At 49.0% G+C, this 26625-nt stretch overlaps 1 protein-coding gene across 2 annotated transcripts in view; it reads right to left on the reverse strand.

Moving 5' to 3' along the window:
* The window catches only part of TRAM2 (translocation associated membrane protein 2), an 81750-nt gene extending 57919 nt beyond the window's left edge, over nucleotides 1-23831 (reverse strand). For both annotated transcript variants that reach the window (XM_026507253.4, XM_026507251.4), the window contains exon 1: nucleotides 23586-23831. In XM_026507253.4, the coding sequence (XP_026363038.2) occupies nucleotides 23586-23705 (120 nt within the window). In that variant the 5' untranslated portion in view covers nucleotides 23706-23831. The remainder of the gene's footprint in view (nucleotides 1-23585) is intronic.
* Nucleotides 23832-26625: the final 2794 nt, after the last annotated feature.

The following is a 26625-nucleotide window of genomic DNA, read 5'->3' on the forward strand; positions in this document are numbered from 1 at the left end:
CCTTTATTTTTTTCTTTTAAAAACTGACTTCTTTGTCCCCATCTCGGTCCCCACCCTCCCCCGCCAACATCTCCCAAACCAATTACACACAGCCCTTTGAAAGGTTCGCAGCTGCCTGCCGGAGAAGGCTCAGCGTGATCAGACGGCGCGGACACTCAATCCTCTGCGATCCCAATTTGGGAACGTTAACACGGAAACCCAAGCCACGTGCTGACAAGCAAGCTCTGGGCCACGGTCAGCCCCAGACGGAAGCCAGACGCAGTGGAGGGCACAGAGAGCCAGCAGTCCCGGGCAGCCATCCTGGTCTCCAGCCTTAAAGACAGACACTTCAGGCTCCCTTTTGCACAGCCCGGCAGGGGAGAGAAGAGCAAGATTCAGAGGACACAGCCCACCAAACAAGACCACCAGGCCATGCGGGCCATTCTGCTGCCCTGCAGAGCTCTTGGGGGACAAAAATAGACAAGGCCAAAGTCCTGGTGGGCATTCGTGGCCACACCTGTTAGGAAGGCCACCTGCAGCCCTCCTGATGCACCTGCAGATGTCTAACCCCAGATGGGTATATATATTACTCAGAAGAGGAAGTCGGCAGCCCTGAAGAGCAAAAGAGAAAAAGCACTGGGAGGAGGCAGGAGACCCATTCTGGGGAAACTCAACACAAACCAGATGTGGGCCTCAGGCTACTCCCCTCCCCCTCGCTAGGCCTCAGGGTTCTTATTTTGCAAAGGGTATTTGTAGAAGTTCTGCTTCCACTGATTTCTTCCACACGCTTTCACGCACTTCTAGGATGGGGATTCACCTCCGGATGCAGGGTTCAAGCCCGGCCCTTCTTGCTCCCCTGGAAACCCCCGCCACGGTGCTTGCTTCTATTCCAGTGACTCTCAAATCTACTTCTCCCCACTCAGATCTTTCTCCCGGAAGACAGTCCTGCATCCCCACCAAAATAGAACATCACCAACTTCCATTCGGCACACCCCAAATCAAATCTTGCACCTTTATTCCAAAAGCTGGTGCCCAGGAAACATACCTATACTTGCCCATGTCCTAGGCTACCCATCATCCCTTACAGCCAGCCACCTGGTGGCTTTTTACTTTATTATTTTATTAAATCCATTATTTCCACTCACACTGCTACTAAACAGCCTCACACCTTCATCTCATACCAGTCTATAGAAGAGCCTTCTAATTGGATGGTCTGCCTCAGTACGCAAGCCCCTCCAACCACTCCCACCATCCTAGACAGAACAGCCAGGCTACACATAATAAACAATAGACACCCCCTTCATGGCTCCCCACTGCTTACAGGATAATATCTCTTTAATCTGACATTCCTGAACCTCCTTCCCTCTCCTCCTTTGATTATCACAACTCCCCCAACTGCCCTGGGTCTCCCAAAGGATATTCTAGATTATTATTCCATGAAATACTCTCCAAAGTCAACAAATACATTTGGTGCAGATATACAATACTCATTACGACTATATTAAAGCTCTGACAAGTCCTGCAGTAAACCAACCTGTTTAGCCTAGCATTTCCCCAAGCCTATATGGCCCAGGAACTTTTTGTTAGCATTACACCTACTAACTACTTTCTCCAATTCTCAGAATGCTTTTTCTTGCCTGAAATACCAGCGCTCTGTTCTGTCATCCATTTATGTCTCTGCTTTGACTTTCCCTTGAAGACCAGTTTTTACCTCCCGCCCCTGGAAGCCTCCTTCTCCCCCATCCTCCCAGGAGCACCCATGCTGCTTCCTTCCTTCTAATCTGAAGTACCTGCTTTCTGTACCTCCTTGCTGAGAGGCAGGGGCGCACAATGGTTACGAGCCTGGGTTTTGAAATCAGAAAGACCGTATTAAAATCCCAAGTCTGCCCTCACAAACTCTGAGATGGAGTTGTTTATAGCTTGTTTGGTGTGGACAGAAATAACAGAATCTATCAAAGAAAATTGTTGAGGGGATTAGCGGGATAAGAAAGTCAAGTCTAGCACAAGGCCTGGCACATCACAGTATTCAAGCTGTAACAATTACACATTTCTCTCCTGATTTCTTATCATGGTTTTACCACTTATCATTTTCTGTGTATCTTCTATATGGGAAGCCACTGGAAGCCCTACAGTTAGGTGCCGTCCCTTCCCCTACCCCTCCCTCTACATATAAGTCTTTAACAAATAGGTCTTGATAAGGCAACCACAGCTCCACCCTCCATCACCCAGCAAGTAAACGTGTATCTCGTGTATCTCGGGCAGGGAAAAAGAGCCACCAGTCCTAGACTATGGGCACTGAGCAAGAAGCTGTCAGTACAGAGATTCTTCAAGGCAGTCGAGTCCTATAACTTCACAGACCCTCCTGGACCCTGCTGTCCTGCTCCGCCCCCAGCGCCTGTTTCCTAGGCCCTTGGAAGGGGGAGAGGGGAGCTTTGTAAACCAAAGTGAACGGGTCTCACCTGAAAGTGGCCTGGGTGGTCCCCCTCCACAGCCCCACAACTGGGCAACAATGGGCTGCTGTACTGGGGTTTCGACTTGAAATTTTCAATTGCTGTTTTTCAAAGCTTAAATTTTCAACACAGCCCATTTCATTCATGTGACTTTTCCAGTTCGTATCTGGAACTGAGAAGTTTCATTTCCACTTCTAGTCAATCTTGCGTTTTTCCTGATGCTTTTGTAGCGGCTCCTCTTAACGGTTTAAAATGTCCCTATTTCACCCTCTGAGCCATTCTTCAAAAGGCTTCTGAAAAGCAAAGCTTTTATTTATAGTAGGTGGGAATGACATCTCTAAGATCAAGGGCAAGGGCTTATCTTTACAGCATCCCCTAGCCACAGGCCGAAGCCCCTCCCCCTCCAACACCAGCTCCCATTCCATGCTCCAGGCTCTCTCCCTTCCTCTTTCCATTCACCTTTCCTGCTCTCCAAGCAACAGGCTGTCACTGATCCCACCTGTCCATCTTTCTACTTCCAAAATGAAAACAGCTTTCACGTGCCTTTTCTCATCATCAAAATAATATACATTTTACTGAAATGTACAAAGAAAAAAATGTACTTGTAACTCCATTACACAAAGAAAACCACTGATTATATACTGATGATTATCCTTACAGATATCCTCTTATAAAAATAAAACAAATCCACACGTTTACAGAAAAAGCCCCACAACAATATGGCATTCTGTAATTGGTTTTTTAAAAAACACAGCCATATGTCCCGGACATTGTTCAGTGACACTGCATATCAATGTATGTCCCCATTTGAAATTTAACCAATTCCTTACTGGTAGGCATTAAGGAACCACCTCATCTTTTAAAAATGCCAACATCTCAAAATATTTGGATACAATATCGAGTAGAAAACAATCCGCATTCGGTCTGTGTATTTTTATTACAATCACAAAAACCATAGTGTCTGGGCTTGAGAACAGAACAGAAATGAAATCAACTGTGCTCTGCAGAATAGCATGAGGAAATCTGTTTATAAAGGCAGTATTCAGACAGCAAAAAGTCCTTCAACAGAAGTAATTCGTAAAACGCAGAATCCCTATTGTCTTTAAAAAAAATGCTATGACAGGTCATGCCTCAATGTAAACTATTTCAAGTGGCTGATTTCCACTTATTTAACCTCCGAGTTTTCTTCCAAGTAGGAAAGGAAAACAGCAGTGCTGAAGCCATGTGGTCTTTGAGAAAGGGAAAAGGGGAGAAGTAATTCTGGAAAGGAAAGGCATTCCTAGGGAGAACCACGGGCTGGGGGTTCAGGCTTAGAGCCCATTAAGGAGAAGCCCTCAGACGGACTCAACCCATTCTTAAAAGTCTTGGTGGCCCAGGCAGCAATGTTTGAGTGTGAAAGGTGTTATCCGATGCGGAATGGAGGCGCCAGAATGTACAGACTACACATAACTAATATGGAATAAGAAAATGAGAGGCACAGAAAAATGGCTGCCCAGTGACAACCGTAGTTGCCATGGAATTCGTTAATTGATATTCATGAGTAACTAACATCGGTGAAGTCCTTAGGTGGTATTGGGCTATGAAAGAGTGCTATACGTGCGTTAGTAGCTTACTTGATGCTTCCAAAAACTTCATGAGGTCAGCACAATTACCTTCATTCCTGCTTTACGGACAAAAAAACTGGGGCACAGTTAAGTAACTTAATCAAGTTATCTAGTGAAGTGAGGGAGCTGGTAAAGAATGAGGCAATTTGAATTCAAAGCCTGCATTCCCAACCTGTGCACACTTCACGGTATTTGCGAGCCCAGTACAATCTGGCACGTGCAATGGGGAATCAGGGTACACATCCAGATGGCTAGGGCAATTAGCCTCAAACCTGCAGGGTATTTTTCAGGGGAAGGAGACCCTGTGAGTTAATCATCACAAACCTTCTCTACAAGGAGCTCTATGGACTGTACAAGAACGCTGCGACTGTCTTTTACTTCCACGACGTCTCCGTGGAAATGCACAAAACCAGACGCGACCTGGAGCCCATCTGTTTCGTTTCTGACATGCCCCTAGTCTGGGATTTCGGCCACGTCACCGTGGTCAGTTTTTAAAAGTAAAGCAGACGAGCAGCACTTGGGAATCATCACGTAAGTCATTCCTGGAGAATGCCGAGCTCGCATGCTGAAGGGCAGCACATTTAGTTTAAACACACTGGGTGGACGAGGTCTAGGATACTATATTTGGGCAAACCGTTCATTTGGGGTTTGGTGCCATTCTGGTTTTGGCAACGGCGCCCTTCTCCCACCCTGCCCCCGCCCCAGGCCACATTGGCTCAGCTACAGAGCTTGGCCCTCACAGAGGCACAGTCTACCAACATCTCCCCAGGCTCCGGAGAGCAGAGGTGGCAAAGTACTCCAGCGAGTGATGGGGTAAGAAACAATCAGCAAGCCAGAAGAGAAGGTGCCCTAAAGCACTGGGTGGTAACGCGGACCCATCCATCCCAAAGCGCAGAAGCCCCCCAAGCATCTAATCCTATAAGGAGCACCTCAAGACTCTGGCCATACTGAACTGAATCCACCGGGGTTTTTTATCCATGTTCCTCACCAGACTGAACAGAAAGTGTGTCCCAACCATCTCCGTGTCCCAGGCACCTTCAAGGAGCAGTTGCTCAATAAACAGTTGTGGAATGAATTAAAAGGAGCTCTGGAGATTGTCTGCACAACAGTGTGAATATACTTAACACTACTGACCTATACACTTAGAAAATGGTTAACAGAGTAAAATTTATGTTATGAGTATTTTACCAGTTTTTAGAAAAACACAATAGTACCTGTTATGGGGTGGAGGGGAGGTGACACACATTCATTCTAATACTTTATGAAATTCGGTCGAGTACGGGTTGGGTAATCTGAGTTTAAGAAGTATGGGGGAAGGTTTAATGAGGTAGCTGTTATCAACAGTGGATCCTGATTTCCTGAGACAAAAAGTCACAAAGAGATGGCAAATATGACACTTAGTAAGTTCTGCCAGGTGTTCTGAAGCAGGAAGGGTCGATAAATTGTGTAAGGGGGGTGGAGATGTGGCCTCAAATCCACCCAGGGAATTCCACTCCACTAATTCCAATAAATACACTCTTCCTCATACACTTCCAACCTTGACCTTAGAGCTGGAGCTCCTGTTTATTAAAGTTGAGAGAGAAAGCTGTTCACGAACCTGCCTTCCCTCGTGCCTCCTGTCAGGATGGGAGGGCAGTGTTTCACAGTGAGATCTGTGGGATGTTACTAAATACTACTTGAGAGAGATGGTCAGGTAGGTCAGAAATGTAGGACGCTACTTTAATAAGTTTATATGCTACGTGAATCTCCGAAGGGGGCATGATATGCAGAGTTTCACACACCTCTCTGACCCAGAACCTCCCGACCTCCCACTACCGCCCTCAGATTTCAGTGGGATTTTCTGAGTTCAGATCCTGGCTCTCCAGTTTCCTGTGTGATCTTAGGCAAATGATGCGAATTTTGTAGGTCTCGGTGTCTCCTTCCCTTTAAAATGGAGTATAGGATACGTGCTCTGAAGTCAGATAAAAAGGCTTTGAATTTTGATTCTGACATTATGACCGATGCGGCCTGGTCAGGTTACTTAGTCTTTCTAAACCTCAGTTTTCTCATCTGCAAAATGGGAGTAATCATGGTATCGACCCCACAGGGTGAGTGCAGACTGAATAAGAGAAGACAGGTGAAGTGCTTACTTATTACAGCACTCCGTATACATTTATTCTTTGGCCCCACCAACTGTGAAGTGCTATATAAATGTCACCACCCTTTAAGGCCCAAGCAAAGACCCGCCCTTCTTTCACAATGCTCCCCTGGCTACCAGAGTCTCAGCGCCCTCTCCTCCCTGGGTACACTGCTTATGAGACTATTCACAAATTTATTCAGCTTTAGTCATATGCTGATGTGTAGTGTCAGATCTCACTCTGATACCTAGTGTTTTCTCATATAATTCTTATCTCGAGTTCTTTTTCCAAAATAGAATTGACCAAATTCTATTCATTAACTCAAAGAGTTTAATTACGTTTGAAAAGCTCTATACACCCCGTGTAAAACATTTTTAAAGGGAAGCATGTAACACTGGGAAGCTAAAGTCTTCCATAACCTACCTCCTAGAGACATAATAAATGTTGACAGTCTTCTGTGATCTTTCCAGATTTTGACTGTGTATATATAAACATAAGTTTTTTATTAGAACGGGCTCACCCTGTACATACTAATCTCCAACCTATTTTTCCCTAACCCATCAGTCCACGTCATTACCTAAGCACTGACCTTAAGTCTCTTAAACAGCTATGGAGGATTCCGCCGTACAACCACACCGTAATTTACTCAATAGGTTCAATACAGATGGATATTTAGGTTCTTTCAAATGAATGACGACTTTAGGGCCAGAGCTGTGTCCTGTGTGTTTTGGCATCTCCGCAGAGTAAGCACAATGCACATGGTAAGAATTCAGGAAATTGTGTTGTGCAAACTCTGACAATATTTGCCTCAGAATCACAGATGATCACTGAGCCACAGTCTATTAAAGGCAACTCTCAATAGCAGCCCTGCCGTGAGAAGCCTGGATGAGAAGGAGCAATATTGGCGATGCTGGCCCTTGAGATAGACACAACTCTCAGATCCAAAAGAAGAACTGTTCAAATTATAGTTCCGATCCTGGCTCCTTTCCTGTATCAAAAGTATTTGGTGACCCAGCAATTCTACCCCTAGACACAGGCCCAAGAGAACTGCAAATATTATGTCCGCACAAGAACTTACACATGAATATCCGCAGCAGCATTATGCATGTTCCAAATGCCCATACCGATGAGGGAATATACGGACTGTGGTACTTGCATACAGTGGGCTATTAGTCATAAAAAGGAATGACACAAGCTTCGACATGGATGAACCTTGACGACATCACGTGAGACGAAAGAAGGCCAACAGAAAAGGCCACGTGTTGCATGATTCCATTTACATGATGTGTCCAGAAGAGGCAAATCCAAACAGAAAGCAGATTAGTGGTTGGGGGTGGGGGGAGTGACAGGAAGTGACTGCTAACTGGTTTCTTTGGGGGATGATGGCAATGTTCTGGAATTAAATAACAGTGACAGTTGCAAAACATGGTGAATATACTAAAAACTGCTGAACGTACACTTTAAAGGGTGAATTTTATGATATGCAAATTATACATCAATTAAATATGCAGAAGTCCTTTGAAAACTGGTTATCCGCTTCACCACGTATTTACCGCAAGAATATTATAGGAGAACCGCCAAAATGCCAAGTATCCTGCTGGGTCCTGGAGACACCGTGGTGAGCAAGATTCTCTCCTGCCCTAGCGGTTCGCAGTCTCCTGGAGAGCGACGAGGCCACACACCACAGAGGCAGGGCGATGACAGCCGTGACAGGGGAGCCCAGAGAACTGACTGCTGGAGCAGAAGCAAGCACCCCGCCCAGGGGGGGCAAAGGAGGGCATTCCGGAAAAAGTGGGCTATGGCCTCAGGAATGAGGAACAGTGGCCAAGGAAAAGCAGGAGAGTGTCCTGACAGAAATATTTGTATAAAGGGCCAGACAGGAGAAAGACATCATAGAAGAGCTGAAAGAGAATCAATGGGGAAGAACCCCCATTACCCAAACGTGCCAAGCTATGTAATTTTAGAAATCCAACAAGTATTTGACTCCTGTGACCGGCCGGGCACTGTGCTCATTGCTGAGAGTATCCTGAACAAGATCAGTGTGACACTGGCATTACATTTTCAGTGATACATGGTAAAGAGTCTGGGGCTGATTCCTTGGTTTCAGCATGCTACTTAACTAGGACAAGGACAACTGTCCATTTCTATCAAAAATGCAAATGCACTAATGCTTGGACCCAATCATCCTACTTCTGGTACATATGCTACAAGATATATGGCTGTAGAGGCACAAAATGACCTATGTACCAAGATATTCACTACAGCATTGCTTATAAGAGCAAACAATTGGAAACAACCCAAGTAGCCATCAAAAGGGGACTGGTTAAATGAATTACAGCGAACCTGCATAATGCAAGCCTATGCAACCTTAGACCGCCCTGACAAAATTCTCAGTGCACTGACATGGAAAGAGCTCCAGGATATCTTGTTAACCAAAGGCGACAAGGTGCAGAACAGCATAGATAACAGACTTTGTTTTGCACAAGAAAGGGGACAGGAATACACACACACACACACACATATATATATATAATATATAATATATAATATATATACATAATATGTATATTGTATATGTCTATATGTATACTACATACATATGCAAAATCTATCATATAATTTATAGCTGCTTGGATTTGCATAAATAAACCCAAGGATACACAAAAATTAATGAAAGTGATACCTGGGCCGGGGGAAGGGAGCTGGATAAGAGGCCAGGGAGGGACACTTTCATTGTATTCTTTTTCTTATGTTTTTGATTTTTGAACCATGTGACTGTACTGCCAGATATTACCTATTCAAAAAACAAGTGTTAAATGGCTAGGATTAGAGCTTCCCTACCTGCACGCACACGCTGAAGCAGCAGGCACTCCTAATACGCTCAGGAGCGTCTCTTACTGGGTACCCAAGAACCCTGAAGAGACAGCATGGATAGAACAGCTGCAAATGACCACCGGCAGCAGAAAGGCAGTTCAAGACACACACTACCCTGTGTGCGCACTAGACCACCCTCCATCAGTTCACACCAGCTACACAGAGGCGCTGGGGATACTGCAAAAGTGTCAAGCAACCCCTTCCTTTCAGGGAGCTCACAGCAAATACAAGGAGCAAGCTTCAGCCCTACTGCCTGTGACCCTTCAAGTACAAATGTGATGGAGTCACTTCTGTGCTCCAAAAACTTCAATGGCTCCCTATTACCTGAGCTGAGGAGTAAATCCAAACTTTTGAACAAGGGCCAGCATGGGCCAAACCCTTCCTGCCAGTCCAGACTCATCTTCCATTACTTCTTTCTGTAACCCCCGCCCCCACCTCACTTTGGTAACACGGAGCCACTTGCTACATCACCCCCTGCACCTCTCCGTCCTTTACACACATCCACTCTCTGCCTGGCCAATGCCCTTCAGCCACAGGGCCCAGCTCAAACAACTTCTCCGTTGTCACACAAACTGTCCCTAATCCTCCCCGGAGAATTATGCTCCCCTCCCTGACTCACGCGGCGCACCTCCTACACACGAGAGCAGCAGTGACACTGTCACCTCCCTAAGGACTCTGGGCTCCGTGACAGCAGAACCTTCACCTTTTCATCTTTTATCCTAGCTCCAAGAACAGTGCTTGGCAGAGAGCAAATGCTCGGTCTGAGTCTGGTTGCATGAATAAACAAGAGAAATACAGAGGCAGGCAGAAAGGAGGCGTGAACGCAGCTAGCGAAGAAGGGCCGGGGACAACGCAGGGGGCAGGTGGTGCCTCTGTGATACGGGAGGCAGGCACAGAGAGAGAATGTTCTGGAACTCAGGTAGGTGGTTTGCACTGGGGGGAGGGGAGGGGGCAGGGCAGGGGCAGGGCTTGAGTGAGGAGGAGAGGAGGTCCAGGACAAAGGCCGGTCAGACTTGGAGGGAGCCTAGAACGTCATGTTAAGCAGCCCGGACTTTAGGTGGCACCATGGAAGGATCTGAAGTAAGGGAGCCCCAGGCTCAGCTCTGTGTCTGAGGACCATCAGTGGTAGCTCTGTGGAAAGGGACCAGAGAGGAGACAAGGGGCTGAGGTCCAAGCTAGAACCCACATAACCATTCAGGGGTCTGAGCTAAGACCCAAGAACAGTTAAGTGTCAGAGGGCGCTTGGGAGCAAACCAGGGGTAAAACCGCTGGGACTTCGACGCGGTGGACAAGGCAAGGGAGAAATGATCACTGTGGGTTTCTGTCCCGACACATGCCCTTGTTTTCTCTCTCTCCTCCGGAGACAACATCAACCTCTCGCGGGGGCAGGGGCTGTTTAATAAAATCGTGGACAATCCCCAACAGGCCTTGGTAAGAAGACCCTCCAGGGTTCAAACAAGGTGCTAGAAATCAGACAAGGGCAAGTCTCATTGCATCTGTTTCTAGGGTCTGCGAAAGTTTACAGATGGGAGGCACAGGACAGATCACTTCAAAGAATTCTTCCCTGACACCCCCGTCAGGTACTCCCTGACACAATACGGGTATAGACTCTAGTATACACTGAGTGCTCGATAACTTGGCCAATGAAATGCTCCATACGGGCTATGCCTACCTTCCTCTGTCCTCCAATGAACCCCACATGTCCATCCTCACCTCACCTATCTCTAGAAAAGCCTCTGCAAAAGAAATTCCCCCTCCCTCCAACTCCCCTGAACACTGGAACAGAACCAGCTTCCTTAGGTAAGGCCACAGTACTTGACTGCAAGCCGCCTCATGGCCGATTTGGCTAAAAAATAATAACAATAATAATAATAACAACAACAACAGGCAGAGAAAAAAGATGTTCCATTAGCTGAGGCCCTCTCTACTTTTTAAAAAATTAGAAATCATATTAGATGCAAACAATACCTTTTAAATAAGTTCAAAGGACGCGTCAGTGATAATGCAAAGGCAACACGAGACCGTAAAACAATGATATTCATGTTCAAGGGCAACATCCCATCAATGCATGCCTCAGGGTCACAATAAGGTCTACAGAAAGGCTGTTCCTCTCTCCCAGCTTTAGCTGTCCTTGCCCGGGCTGCCTGCCTGTGTCCCACGGAGTGCTCGGGGAAAGAAAACTGGGAGAGAAGAGGCCTTGCCGTTCCAGCAGCCTCTGAATCAACATCAGAGATTTCAGATGTGGGGATCCCGGTCCCTCCTCCTGGCTGGGGTGAAGACTGAAATTTCGGAGCGGGGGGCAGTTCTCACAAGGATCAGTGCCACAACCTCCTGACCAGACCCTTCGTTTTCAACCTCCTCCGGAGCATCCTAGGACACGAGCCTGCTGAGTACACACACGCTTCATGCCATCCCCAGCTGTGCACTCACGCACGAGGCCGAGCTGATCCCCTTGTCTAGTGTCCTCTCGCCTCCTCTTCTCTCCCTGGCCTGGCCCAACTCCCACTTACCCTTATTCTGGGCAAGCCCCCCTCTACTTAGTGAACACCACTGCATGCTAGACACTGAAGACCAATATGGCAGCTTAACTGGAGGGCTCATCACTGAGAGACTGTACTGGCTTCCCTTTATCCGTCTCCCTTATTACGTGGTAAGGTTGCTCCCTGTAATTGGGCAACATGTCCTTCCCCTGTGCTCCCAGCATCTAGAACAACGCCCCACAAAAAAGCACTCTTTCATCAATGTTTATAGAAAAAGGAGGCCAGAAATCAGAACGAACTCAATCCAGATTCATATCCACTGAGCCATGTGAGCAACAACCCAACTGGTGGGACTGAGAAGCCAGCAACACTGGTCAAGTTACACTTGGCTACAGCTGCAGGCTAAAGGTGTGGGAAGTGGCCACTGACAATCTGACAAGGCCACAGTTGTCAGCCCGGAATGTCTGGACCCATGAAACTCAAGGAACAGTGACCGGGAAGCATCTCATTTTCTTTGTTTCGAAGCTCCAAAAAATGACCACAGGAGAGCAAGTCATGTCAGCAAATATGTCAGCTGGCTTCCACTTCAGATTTCGGAATCTTGCACAAAATAGGTGTACTTACTGAATGATTAAAAAAAGAAAAAGAAAACTGAATGGCAGGTGGTCGAATAGTGTTGAATGAAGGTATTTCCCAGGCTAGATGATAAGAATGTCAAAAAGGTGTCTTCCACATTTCTTGGGTAAGAACATACACTGTACAGCAGATCAACTTTGCCTTTTTATTTCAGGGCTATTAAAAAAAACTACGGCTTGCCAGAAATTTCTGGGGTTGAGTCATTCTGGATATCCAAATCTTCCCTATTGCTAAAGATTGAGGTATTGAAACTTTAACATTAATCCTTGTGGACAGAAATGTTTCTAAAAATGTTTGTGAGAGGGGCGCCTGGGTGGCTCAGTTGGTTAAGCGTCTGCCTTCGGCTCAGGTCATGATCTCAGGGTCCTGGGATCAGACCGGCACTGGGCTCCCTGCTCAGCGGGGAGTCTGGTTCTCCCTCTGTCTCTGCCTCTCCTCTCTGCGTGTGTTCTCTCTCTCTCAAATAAACACACAAATAAATCTTTAAAAATAAATGAAAATTAAAAAAATAAAAATGTTTGTGAGCATACTGTAGACCTTCTACTTTCTGTGCAGATAATCGTTATTATCAAGCGCTGCACTGCGCTGGTCTATCACGGTAACCTTGAAATCTACAGCAATTGTGCGGATACTAAGTGACACCAAGTACGCAGGGTTGTTTGTTTTTTCACTTCTTAGGACTCTTAAGCGTTTCGTAATGGATAGTCCTCCCAGCTGTCGGCTACCCCATTTTAACTTATTCTTTCTTCTATAATCTTGGAACCAGATAACCAAGCTTCATATAACTGTGTGAAAAGTAAATGCAGGGGCGCCTGGGTGGCGCAGTCATTAAGCGTCTGCCTTCGGCTCAGGGCGTGATCCCGGTGCTCTGGGATTGAGCCCCACATCGGGCTCCTCCACTAGGAGCCTGCTTCTTCCTCTCCCACTCCCCCTGCTTGTGTTCCCTCTCTCGCTGGCTGTCTCTCTCTCTGTCAAATAAATATATAAAATCTTTAAAAAAAAAAGAAAAGAAAAGTAAATGCAGGTGGGCTTTGAGCAGGGGTCAGAGCCCGAGCGGCTAGCCTCAGTGCAGTGTCAGGACATCGGTGTGGGGCCATCCCTGGGCTGCTCTGGGAGCCCCTCTTCCCTACGTCCTCCCCATGCCATCCTATTTCTCAGCTCCGTTCCAAACAGAGAAGGCAGCCACAAAGGGGGTTTCTGCAGAGTCAAGGTGTCACCGCAAGGCTGTCCGAGTGTAGTAAGAACAGCAGGTAGCTGGTATTGGGTACCCAGCCTGCGCCAGGCCTCCCTTCAAGTGCTATATTTATATCAACATTTCTGACATATTTTAGATCAATACTTCTAATCCTCCCAACAACTCCGTGGCATATTTTTACTAATGAGTAAACTACAGCACAGAGAGGTGAAACCATTTACCAAGAAGACATGGCAAACCAAAATAGAACCAGAAGTAGAACCCTGACCTTAGCCGCGGTGATATGGGGCCTCTGACGGTTCCCCCACAGCACCTCACCACACGATACTGCTTATTACTACAAAAGCAAACAGAAACGAGCACTCAGAAAGCAACGTGGGCCCCACTGGGGTCCGAGAGAACTTTCTGCGGTCATGGAAACCCTCTATCTATATCTGTGCTACTGAGATGTCAACTGTGGCTAGTGTGACCGAGGAACTGAACTTTTCATTTCACTTCATGTTGGTGAATCGGAACAGCCACACGTGGAGGGTGGCCACCTGCTGGATATGGACACAAGTGTGTCGTCCCCAAGTGTGGACTACTTTTGGTGAGCTAAACACAGATGTTTCCAACAGAAGATGTAACAGGGTAATGGGTAACTCCTACTTGACACCAGGCACCAGAAGGAGGTCATAAAGCATTGCGGCCTCTCTCACAACCTCTTCTCCACCCTGCACTGGGTTTAATTCACTCTCCTAAGTTTGAGGAAGAAAACGTGCTATTTGGTCCAAGTGGTGGAAGAGGTTTCCCCGTGAAGTGGGAGCTTGCAGGAGCAGTGGTTGCAGTTGGCCGGGCAAAGCCTTGAGAGCACTGCTGGGGGCGGGGGATGAGAGCAGATCACAGGTCAGGTTCCGGATGCAGGCTCACCCTACTGATCTGAGAAAAATAAATAAATAAGCCACAGATGAGTGAGTGCCCGTGTGTATGTGACAAGCACGTCACTGAGAATGAGGATCTGCTCCAGGCCAGGGCCCCAGAGCACACTCAGAGGACCATAATGGTAAAACCCACAGGGCAGGGCAGAAGACAGCGGCCACTCTTCCTGCTCTTCCCCAGTCCCCTGGGCGGCCTTGGAAAGGCCATGGGGCCTATGGCATGAAAATCACAAACAAAGCCTACCCTCTCCCCCGACCCCAGATGATTCCTTTCTAACAGGAGGATTTTCTCCTTCCCCAACACTGGTTCCACATCAAATCCAAATTTAGGCTAGGAGCTGATTTTCAACTCAAATAAGAAAGGAAACCAAGATTAGAAATTGAGACAGCTTAACCTACTGGAGGTCCAACTTTAGTCTGACTAATCCTAAACCTACGTGGCTGGGGGGAAGATGCCTCCTCCCCTCCCCTCCCAATTCTGACTGGCAGCTTAAGTCATATACACATTCCCCAGCCCTGTTCTGTGTAACCACGTGGAAATGGCATGACTGAGCCACATAACAGTTGACACCCCAGCAAGCAAGTGGGGCCCCGAGAGCTGAGGGGCTTGCATGGGCCACGTAGCTATTTAGTGGCAAAGCCCAGGGGAGAATCCAGGCCACCAGGTCTTAGTCCCCCGCCCTCGCCACCACACGCCTCCATGCCCGGGTCAGGACTCAAGCCTCGAGGACTCTGGAAGAGGAGCATGTGCTCATACTTCATGCCAACCAGAGAGCAAACTGCAACTTAAAAACAAACAAACAAAAACAAACAAATAAACAGCTATCAATCATTCCTTTCCACCTTCCAGGCCACAGTCACAAAATCCATACGTACAAGTGGTTCCTTGCCCAAGAGGTCAAAAGTTGATCCGGTGCAAAGTCAGACTACAAACTACACATGCTCTAAACTCCAGAAATGTTGGGTCTGAAAAGCTCAATTCTGCTCCAAGTTCCAAGCAATTCTCAGCAGGAAACCAGGCATTGTGAAGCGAGCCTGGTGATTTCCTGCAGGACTCCAGGAATTGCTGGAGGGGAGGCCTGCTTACCCCCGGATTGCTCCTTCAGGGAAGGAGCCCCCAGACTGCTCTTCACATTCAGGAAAGGAGTCGATAATACATCCCTGGTACGTCTAAACCTGAAGCCACATTCTCACCAACTCCCAACGCTATCTTCTGGCAGATCCCACACTGTACCAGGCACACAGACCAGACTGTAAACACTTGTTGACTAACGAGTATGATCCTGTGCATTTTTCAAAGCGAGTGTGTGTGTTTTGGGGGGGGGGGGGGGCGGCAACAGAGAAAGGAGAAGCATATTTGTAAAAATCACATCTCTATCTTTTGTCTTAAAGTAGGTACACCCTTCTGCCTCCCCAGAAGTCACAGAAATCTTCCTGATAGTGGTGGGTCACTACAAAGTCTCTTTTTAAAACTCTTCATAAAAACAGAGTATCTACACATTTATAATAAAAATGAAGGAAAAAACCGAGTCATAATACTCTGCCCTGAGGCACCTGGCTGGCTCAGCCAGTAGAGCATGAGACTCCTGATCTCCAGGTCATGAGTTTGAGCCCCACGTGGGGCATAGAGCCTACTGAAAAAAATAATAAAATGAATAAATTAAGTAAAAAAAAAAAAAATACTCTGCTTTTGCAAACTTCAGGAGCTTTATTAAGAAATCCTCTCCCTGGGGCGCCTGGGTGGCTCAGTCGTTAAGCGTCTGCCTTTGGCTCAGGGCGTGATTCCAGCGCTCTGGGATCGAGCCCCATGTCAGGCTCTTCTGCTGGGAGCCTGCTTCTTCCTCTCCCACTCCCCCTGCTTGTGTTCCCTCTCTCGCTGGCTGTCTCTCTCTCTGTCAAATAAATAAATAAAATCTTTGAAAAAAGAAAATCCTCTCCCTACTTCAAAGACAGGGCAACTGAGGCTCAGAGTATTATGTCCTTCTTACCCCAGGCATGACCATCACCTCCATTAACCCAAAAGGAACATTTCAGATCATGTTAGAATTTGATGGTAAAAAATCTTAAGAAATAATATGGAAGAGTTCTCCTAACCTCAATCAATAAAGACCTCCTAGGGGCGCCTGGGTGGCTCAGTCGGTTAAGCATCTGACTCTTGATTTGGCTCAGGTCGAGATCTCAGGGTCCTGGGATCAAGCTCCGTGCTCTGCAGGGAGTCTGCTTGAGATTCTCTCTCTCCCTCTGCCTCTGTCTGCCACAGCTCACACACTCGTGCTCTCTCTCAAATAAATAAATAAATCTTAAAAAAAAATTAAGACCTCCTAGTACTAGAAATCACATCTGTGCACATGCACGCACACACACACACACACACACACACACGCCCAGCCTTTGGTCAGTTCATTTATTCTCAAAGCTATAAAGCACAAGAGTACCAGCTGTGCCTCACAAGTTGTCTAGAAATGACCACCACTTTTGTCCTCTAATGACTGACAACCCCACACTCACGGTGTTGGGTCTCAATTTAATAAACCACCCTCTTCTACCAACAGCAGTGGCTTGAGGTTGAGACCCAACAGTCTGTCTTTAAGCCGCACCTGCCACTTACATCGAGTTCAAGACCTGAGTCCCCTCCACGAATAGTTTACCAGCTTTAAGCTACCACGCGGTGACCTCTTTGAGGACAAGGACCCCACCTTATTCATCTGCATTCCCAGAGCTCAACAGAGGCACACGGCAGGAATTCAACAAACAGCTGCCAAATTAAGGAACGTAGCACACTTAAGAGAGATCTATCAATTACAAGCTTCCTCACATACCCTTGCATTCAAAGGTACCATCGAGAATTCCAGTGGGCAGATGTGTAGAAAATTCCCTAGACTTGAGTCAGAAGATGTAGGTTCAAGCCCCACATTTGGCAAAAATTTCCTCTACTGTCCTGGGCAAATCTCCCAACCTCTGAGAGTCTTATTTTCCTTTTTTATAAACATAGTAAATGACTTCTAGGTTTCCCTCTAGCCCTTCAACTCGTGAAATGCGAAGGAAAGATATGCCCTTGAGCGATGGCCACAATATTAACTTGAGGATAAGGCTGGGGAAAAAAGAGCAGCCAGACGCAGCTCTGCTTACCCAGATGTCAGCTAACGACAGGCAGTAACTTTCACGGTAGGTAAAGCCCCTGCCCGTTCGCCTGTGTTCACATGTGATACACACGTCTGGGTTCTTCTCTGTAGTCTCTCTCAGGGAGATGCACATTTCAGAGACTGTTCCAGGCAGAAACGCCTCCAAGTGGAACAATGACCTGCAGACATTACTTCCAGGTAATAAACAGATTCCACTCAGACAAAGAAAAATAAAGCAGCCTGTGGCTACATTCCATAGACTCCCTGTTCATGGAAGCATTAGGGCTGAGCTCTAAATGTGAGCCAGACTCCAACTTTTGGCTCCAGCTGTAACTCGGAGGGAATGGTCCTTGGCCAAGTCTCTCCTCTGGAAGCCAGGCTCTGGATGGCTATGACAACCCCCATAAACCATCCAGATTACAGGGTGAGGCTAGTAAAGCATTTCACAGATGTAAAGTGTTGCCATCCCCTCGAGACAAATGAGGGAACCCGTCAAGAGGCAACGTGGCTCGGGCGGAGAGCCACAGAGCAGCGCCTCACCTAACCCCGGGCTCCCACAAACTCACCAGAGGGTTTCAGAGGCCTCAGACCACCCCCCCCAATCTGGCTCCACTTCCTCTGCTGAAAAGCAAGGAACACTGTGTGAACCTACCCTGGCCAGAGGAGCTGCCTGCAAAGCTCTTTAAACCAAGCAGTGAACTCGCCACGCCAACCAGCTGTGACGAGGTTGGGCTGGGGTCTCCTCTACTTGGGACACTTGAGACAGCGGAGGTAAATCAAGGCAGAGCAACAGACTATCTAAAAGATAAAGGTCTGCTTGTGAAATAAGAAGGGCTGTGCCAGGAGCCATGTTAGTAGTTTTACTGTTTTCTTTTCCTACTTCCCCCCCCACCCCATCCCCTTTCTTTAACCATTAAGTAGCAAGGGATACCAGATACACAGGGCTGGATGAAAAGGTGAAGAGACAAGATCCGTGCAGTTTCCCATCACAGCCTGCTAAGAGCGCTCTCGCTGATTAGAAAGCACTTCTGTCATTTGGGAACTCTAATCTGGTCTTACCAACCCTCTGGCTTCGTCATTTACCAGGGTGGGAAGGGGAGGTACATCAGCTCTGCCACGGAGTGATTTCTGGGGCCCCTGCCCACGACGGAGCAGGGAGCTCATGCCTGCCAGAGTGAAGTTTTCACCATAGCAACACATGCACTCTGCAAACAGTCTGGACTGAGGAGCTCTGTTGTGACTGGTCCGGACAGTGCCCCCGAGAAACCAGCCAGGGAGAGCGCAGACGACGGAGCGAGCAAGAGAAAAGGGGCATCTATTTAGCGTGTGGGACGGTCTCCTCACGGTTCTGACTCCTCCACACGGCGGACGGTGGCTGCCCAGAGACCCACAAACGCTTGCTCTAATGAGATGGATGTCAGAGAGGAAAGAGATGTTCTCCCAAGAGCAGCCGTTCCCCCAGGCACCCTAGGGAAAAGAGGGACCCAGTGTAGAGCAAAAATCCCCTTTGGTGAGCGAATGGCCAGCACTGGAAACCGTGGAGGCCAGGTCTCAGGGCAACACATGTCATGTCCAAAATGAAATGCAGCCCCGGTGCCCCAATGAGCCAGTGTGATGGTGGGAGGTGTGCTCACAGACCCAGCAAAGAAGCCAAGAACAGCAGCGATCGGCGTGGTCATTGAGGCGATCAATCAAGAGTTCATGGGCCGGGCACAGTGCCAGGCATTTTTACGGGTCTCAGCCTTCGTCTCCAAGTAAGGGTCAAAAACTCACTAACTGATCAACGCCACCTTTCTGGATATCATATTTTGGCCAAGGAAAGACACAGGGATGGCTGATGGGCCATTATGTCCCATAGGCGAGGCTTAACACTTGAGGCTTAATCAGGAAAACTAGCTCCAAATTTCTGCTCCGTTGCTCAGATCACGGGGCGATGCGTGTAGAAATCCAACCACAGAACAAGGGCACCCCAGAGAGTAAGTCACCCTTCTCAGTTTCCCTGGACTAATTTCTCTAGAACACGACTGAAGGACGGTGTCAGAGCCTAGGGAGGATGATGCATAAAGTCAAAAGCTGTAAAAGCTGGCAGAGAAACATCTTCAAAAGCACATGAGAAGAGATAACCGACGTCCACAGATGCAGGTCTGTGAGATTTACATACCTCTTCTTCATAGAAACACGAAAGAAGCAGAACTGTCTCCCAATGCTAATACGTGGGCAGGACCAGCAGCCTGGCTTCAGGTTAGAATGCCCACATGTATGTCTGGGCTGATGTGAACAGGTGCCACGGCGCCCACGTGCTAACAGGACTCTCACCATACATGCGGCAGACTCATCATTCTGACAAGTCAATCACGGCGTCAGGAACGGGGAAGAAGGGAGCCCTACAACAGCCACCTCCAGAAGAAGCAAAACCAGCCACCACTGGAAAAGGTCTCTGGGTCCTGAACCCTTAAAGTCATCGCAGACCAAACTGGGAACCGAACCTACAAAGGACAGGCCTAGAATTTTAGAAACATGTCCTTGCCACAGAGTTGGCAGAGCCTGCAAATGAGCTTTAAAACCAACAAAAAAGTTTCTGTTTCAAAATGACATTTTAGAGGTAATGTATAATTGCTTCCTCTCTGTTCGAAGTTACCCACACACACACACACACACACCCCCGCCTTTTTCTCATTCTCCATTCACTAATGAGAGAGTGTTCCTCTTCCCCTGCCTGGTTCAGTTTGAAACGTGGCACTGAACAGGCCACTGGAAAGCAAAGGGAAAGGGGAGGGGAAGGCTGCTTTCAGATCTGACGCACACACACACCCCCCAGCTGGCCGCCCACACCCTGAAGGAGGGTCAGGCCGGACTCCACCGCAGCCAGGACTGAAGAACCCAAACCGCTGGGTAGAAAACTCCCACTTGCACCAACTCCCCCGAAAGCAGAGTTAAGAAAGAGAAAGCTGGAAGGGAAGGAGGGGGAAAATAAAGCTCCACATTCCTGACATTTTTTAGCCAAGTGCTGTGGCTGCACAGAACAGCTCTATTCCAAACAGCCTTGCAGAATGGAAAGAAAACCTGAGTGCAGGGCGGAGAACCTGCCCCCTGCCTTGGAAATGGGAGAAGGAATTTTAGGACGGCCCAAAACTAAACCAGGAGGAAGAGGGAGGGGCACTTTCGTGTGTGTTCCCCAAAGGAAGTGATCCCCAGGGAGGAAATCTGGAGTCATCATCTCCCAGGCGATAGAACTGAAGTCCCAGGGTCCTTGGGGAGGGGGGGGACTGGAAGCCCCCAAATGCTGGCGAGCTGAGGGTGAGTTTGGGAGGAGTAAGGCACGGGTGAGATGGAGACCAGTCAGAAGGCCAGGGGCTGTGGCTGCCTGCGGTGGAGGCAGAGGGGTCCAGCTCATTGGCAGAGGCTGGGCGGGGGACCCCAGAGGGAGGAGCGGCCAGGAGAGTCACTCTTTGTGGGAAGAATCATAACTGTGTTTTCCTGACTCAGCTTCTGAATGAAGGAACTCTAGCCCTGCCCAAATTAGAAACCCAAGAGCCTGACATCCTCTCTCCCTGTCTCCCCCTTCCCTTTCCACCTCCTTCTGTTCTCACTTCTAGGAAAAAGCTTGTTAAGTGCTGGACTGTCTCCCTCATATGCATCCCTCAAATACACCACACCTCCAGGGGAGAACCCAGAAGACCCTAAGTAATATCTACTGAGTCCTGTGCTGGGTTATGAGGTGCCACCCCTGGCTTTACTCCAAATGTGAAGATGCCCACGTGTGTCTCTCTGAGGTCCCTAGGACTAACTGAGCTACTTCTGCTCTCATTTGATAGGGAGAGCAGAGCTCCAAAAACCTGACTCTCCTCCCACCATGGTCAGTTGTTAGGCATGGACAACAAGGACCTCTGTGGTGAACACAGCAGAACACGCATCCTTCATAAAGGAGCTCTGGGCCTGGCCTCTCTATCACATACCAGCATACATCGACAATCCCACAATGTACCTCCGATGCTCCTTCTAGAAAAGGTGCCCTGCCCTGGAAGCCCAACCGGGGCAGATCTAAGCTTCTGCAGATAGAGAGTGGTGGGAAGAGGGGGTCAGTCCACAGGGCATTTTGGCCAGGGCCCTTTCCACACTCCCCAGGCTAATCCCAAGACGGGGAATGGGGGAAGGCATTTTCTTTATTTCCTCCATCCTGGACCTTCTTCTTCTGTCAAGTAGTGGGAGTTAAGGGCTCCTAGCACTTTTCAACTCCCACAAAGTTCCAGGTTTTATGCATAGGACTTTCTACAAGACTGACGGCAGGAGAGGGAGGGAGGTACTGAGCTCAAACCCTAAACAGCTCTTTTAAGCAAAGATAAAACCCACAGAGCCACGAACCTTAGCAATTGCCTGAAACACAGCGGAGAGGCACAAGCTATGCAAGAGACCCCATTGGCTGAAGAACGTGCGGCTAAGAGGTCTACAGCTGTCACGTGTGTCTTTCCAACCACACCCTCCAAGACTGGTGACACGGCACTGGGAGGCCTCTTCCAACAGAGGACAGCAAATAGATACTGAGGGTATGGGCTGCACAAAACAAAATTCTTATTTCATTAAAGCTAGTACTATGATCAATAGTAACAGGGTTTCAGCAGCAAGTGACGTGTTTTCACATTTGTGGAATCTGTTCTGGCTTTTACTGCTTACATGATCTCAGCTAAACCTTCCAATAACCTTGTGAGGAAGACAGGTTTTACTAACCTCTTTCGCCAAGGGGAAACTGAGGCTGCAGTCAATTTTTCAGTCCGACTAGTGATAGAGCAGAGATGGGGACCCAGGGACACGCCTGGCTTGACAAAGTCAGGGTGACTATGCCATAAGAGCTGTGGGGGTGGGAGAAGGAAGGAGGGAGGGACAGAAGTGGAGGAGCACTAGCAAAATCTGGAGTGCAGACCTCAATCCTGGTCCTGGGTTTAATTCCTACAGACCCCAAAGCCCAGGCAAGGACGCATTCACACATCCAACCCTGACTCACCACCATGAAAATGTCCCCAGCTTGAGGGCAGCTTCAGGGCCAGGTAGACCCCTTGTCATCCTTAGAGAGGAGACAGGGAACCCAGAGAGAGAGGAACACTGAAGGAGAAATTAGCCACACTAGGAATCCTCCATCTCCAAGGTCGTTTATAAACGGTTACAGCTTCCTCACCCATCCCTGAGAATGCAGATAAGCAACACAACCGGGCAGGGAGGACCAGGCACGCCTCAAAGGAGACCCGTGAGAGGGAGGGGAGTGTCACTCACATAATCTCACTCTTGAGACAAGATACACCACAGCAAGCTCTATACTCACTTTTCTCCAGTTCTTCCCACTTTGGAGATCACATTTTTCTCCCTCTCCGAAACAGAGAGTCATTCCCTTGGATTCTGACCCCCCCAGTGGGCTTACTAAAACTCTCTGCTTGGTGAGGCCTAGCTGTCCCGGGTAGGACCCCACCCTCTCCACCCTCTGACTCCCACAGCTCTGAGAGAATCACCTTTCCCCTAAAAGCAGAGAATATCCTTCTCCCTCTACTTGCCCCTCTAACAGGGGCAGAAGCTCTGGGTCCACTACAGATGGATCTAAAGGAACACTCCACAGGGTAATAAAGGGTATATGAAACCTGGCCTTTTAGGCAACGGCAAAAAACAAAGGGGGGGGGAGAGGAGGATGGCAGAAAGGCACCGCTGGGATGGGGTCTGGGCCACACGTGAACACCCCCAGCACGTTCCAGACACGAGGATGCATAAGACCTGGAAAACCAGGTGGGACGTGGAAAAGGGTCAGGGTCCCTCCCACTGTAAAAGCCCAGAGGAGCTGGCAGCCACCGCTTGGGAGGGGGAATTGTGCAACGACCGCGGGTCTGGGAGGCTCCCGGACACACCAGAAAGGAAATCCCACTGGTCGGGCCAGGGTGGCAGCGCTGCGGTTGGTTCGAGGCCAGGCTTAGGATCCAGGGCTGCAGAGTGCGCTGCAGGATAGGGTGGGTGCTCAAGGGGGCGGCAGAGCAGGGCAAGGCTGGCAGGGCGCAGAGCTGAGGGGTAGCGTCCGGGCTGACCAGGAGGCCAAGGGGGCGTAGAGTGCACAAAGCCGGGGTGCAGAGAGTGTGCATGGCAGCCAGGCGCCCCGGCTCTGACGAGGACCCGCAGGAACTGCAGGGCTACGCCGGCCGACGCACGAGAGGGGCACCCCCTCCCCAGTCTCGCTCACCTCGAACATAAGCCCGATGAGGACGCAGAGCACCAGGCAGAAGCCGATGTCCGCATGGTTGTGGATGACGAACTCCTGGCTGAAGAGCGGGTAACTTTTCGTCCTCCTGCGGAAAGCCATGGCAGCGGGCGCGCAGCGGCCGGCGGGGCCCGCACCCTGCGCTCTCGAGCCGCCGCGCAAACTTCTCCAGCCCCGGCCCGGTCCGCCCGCCGGCCCGCTGCCCCGCTCGCCCTCCCGCCCGCCGGCCTACCGCCCAACAACTTCTGGGGCCCGCCCCCTTCCTCCGCCCGCCCCCGCCCCCGCCGCCCGGAACCGCCCCCGGCCGCAGCCCCCTCCCCACCCGCGGCCCGCACTCCGCGCGCCGGCCTCGCTGCGGCCCCGCCCCCCGCGCGCTTAACCCTCTGGCCGCCGGGACGCGCGGGGAGGGGGGCGGGGCCGGGGCGCGGGGGGCGGAGAACGCGGCCTGGGTCCTCCGGCCCCACGCCCGCGCCCCGGCCCGCCGCAGCCGCGCCCCGCCGCATTCTCGCTGCTGCGGCCCGGCCGCTTGCCGCGCCCAGGGGATCAGGCCGCGGGGGGCGCTGACGCCCGACCTTGCCGGGACAGGAAGTGGGCCCGGGTTTCCCACTTGTCGGCGCCCGCTCCTTCCTCCGCGGGAAGGGAAGGGCCGAGGAGGCCGCGGCGCGGCGGAGGGGAGTGGGCCGGGTAGCCGGATACTCCCGGGGTTGCCGAGCGGAGAGCAGCGCAGGTTCTGTGGAGGGAGGGGAGTGCCGGCGGGCCTTCTCGCTGGCCGCAGCGCCACGCACGGATGATCAATGAATCGAGCCAACCAAGTGTTCATGGAGAGCTTGCAGTCATCTAGGCACGGTGCAGATTGCTGGGAATACGCAGCAAACTAGCAAAAAGACCTGCCCCGGGGGAGCCTGTGTTCCAGTGAGGGGAGTGGATGGATGGGTGCGGTTTTGCTAACTTCTGAGACATTTGTGCCACTATACATTAGTTACACACGTCTTACCCAAAGTCTGCCTTAAATATTAATTGCTCTGAAGAATAAACACTGAAGAAGAAAAAAGAAGGCACTGTCTCATGTAAAGTTTCTATTTAATATTAAGTTTTAAAAGTACTCCTGGAAAAGACAAAATGTATGTTTAATAAATTAATTTATATAGGCAAATATTGGATTTATTCCTACCAGTAATGGAGTCAACTAATCACTTTCCAGATGTGCAAAAATGCAAAATGAACAAAGAACTATTTAATTCCTGCTCTCTTTTTCATTAGGTCCGCAGTTATTTCACTTCTAAGTAAAATAGAATTTCTTCAACATGGCATGGTGTACGAAACGTGATTGAGACCGGACTTATCTTGACTTCCTAGATAAATTTTACATCTGAAGTTTCTTCACTCATCAGTATTTAGCATACAGTCTTTGGTCTTTAATTTATCTGACTTCAGGAAAAGGGAAAGTAATGCCCACAGTGGACCAAACATTTAACTTCAAGGCCGACCTTTCTTAAGGTTGGACCCGAGTCTCATGAGGAATAGAAAGATCAAGAACTCCAGAGCATCTTAATTTTCCATCTGTGAAAAGGTGTTCGTATTTTCAAACTGCAGCCACATCTATTAGGTTGAACCCTATGCAATCATTTTCTCTATAGTTCAAAACTAGAATACCAGCATTTCAGATGGTTCAACCTAATATTTTCCTCGTGTTTCCCCATGACCATTTGTAGATGATATCCTGATGGGAATTTCTTGCAAAAAGTGGCATATTGGCAACCTCTTAACGCTGTGTTCAGGCAGAAAGTCGTAGGAGATAGTTAGGTATTATAACCTCCAGGTTTATAAATGAGAAACCTAAAGTAAAGGGGATAGCTCAGACAGTGCTCATACTGATGATTGCCAGCCCTGAGTCCTTTCAAACGCAATCAAACAATTAGACAAAGGGATCTTAGATGCACGGTTTGCTATTCATTACCTTGCAACCGCTTGGAAGAAGCACTAGATGCCTACTTCAGCCGTCCCAGCCATCTCTAAATTCTAGTTTCAAAACCATCTTCAACCCCAGACAGACCTCTTCCCAAGCCCTCATCCAATCGGCCATGGATGCTATGAAACTCAGCACCTCAGAACAACAACCCCCTCCTCGCCCCGGCACCATTCTTCATCTGGCCCACACTACTTACCCACAGATACCCTGCCTCCAGCATCTCCCCCTTTAACACACCATTCCATTAGAAGCTTCTCTTGGGCACTTCCTAAGAGCCAAACACCATGCTAGTTACCAGGGACAGAAAGACAAGACAATCCATGTGTGGTGGTTTTAAAATAGGTCCTCCAATTCTTTGATACTCCCCCCTTCAAGAAGTGGCGATGAATCCCACCTCTTGAATGTGGGAGGGACTTAGTGGATCATTTCTAACAAATAGAATATGGCATAAGTGATGGCGTGTGGCTCCCAAGACTAGGTCATGAAAGACATTTTGGTTTTCCCCTTTCTGTCTTACATCACCTGTTCTGGGGGAAGCCGGCTACCGTGTTGTGAAGATATTCAAGCAGTTTTATGGAGAGGTCCACGTGGCCAAGAACCAAGGCCTCCTGCCAACAACCAGCACGAATTTGCCAGGCTTGCCACATTGGAAGCAGATCCTCTAGCCCTCGTCAAGCCTTCAGATGACCACAGTCCCAGCTGACCACAGTCCCAGCTGACTGCCGTCCCTGCTGACCTCTTGACCGGATTTGGTGACTGCTTTAAAAGATCGACAGGAGTTAAAGGATTCAAAACTTAAAAAGGGCCAGGATGACATAAATGATGGTGGGACCATTAAAAAAACTATGTGGGGGCACCTGGGTGGCTCAGTCAGTTAAGCATCAGCCTTAGACTCAGGGCATGATACCAGGGTCCTGGGATCAAGCCCCGTGTTGGGTTCCCTGCTCACTGGGGAATCTGCTTCTCCCTCTCCCGCTCCCCCTGCTTATGCTCCCTCTCTCTCTCTGTCAAATAAATAAATAAAATCTTTAAAAAAGATAAATAAAAAATAAT

The sequence above is a fragment of the Ursus arctos genome, unplaced genomic scaffold, assembly GCF_023065955.2.
Source record: "Ursus arctos isolate Adak ecotype North America unplaced genomic scaffold, UrsArc2.0 scaffold_29, whole genome shotgun sequence".
Classification (NCBI taxonomy): domain Eukaryota; kingdom Metazoa; phylum Chordata; class Mammalia; order Carnivora; family Ursidae; genus Ursus; species Ursus arctos.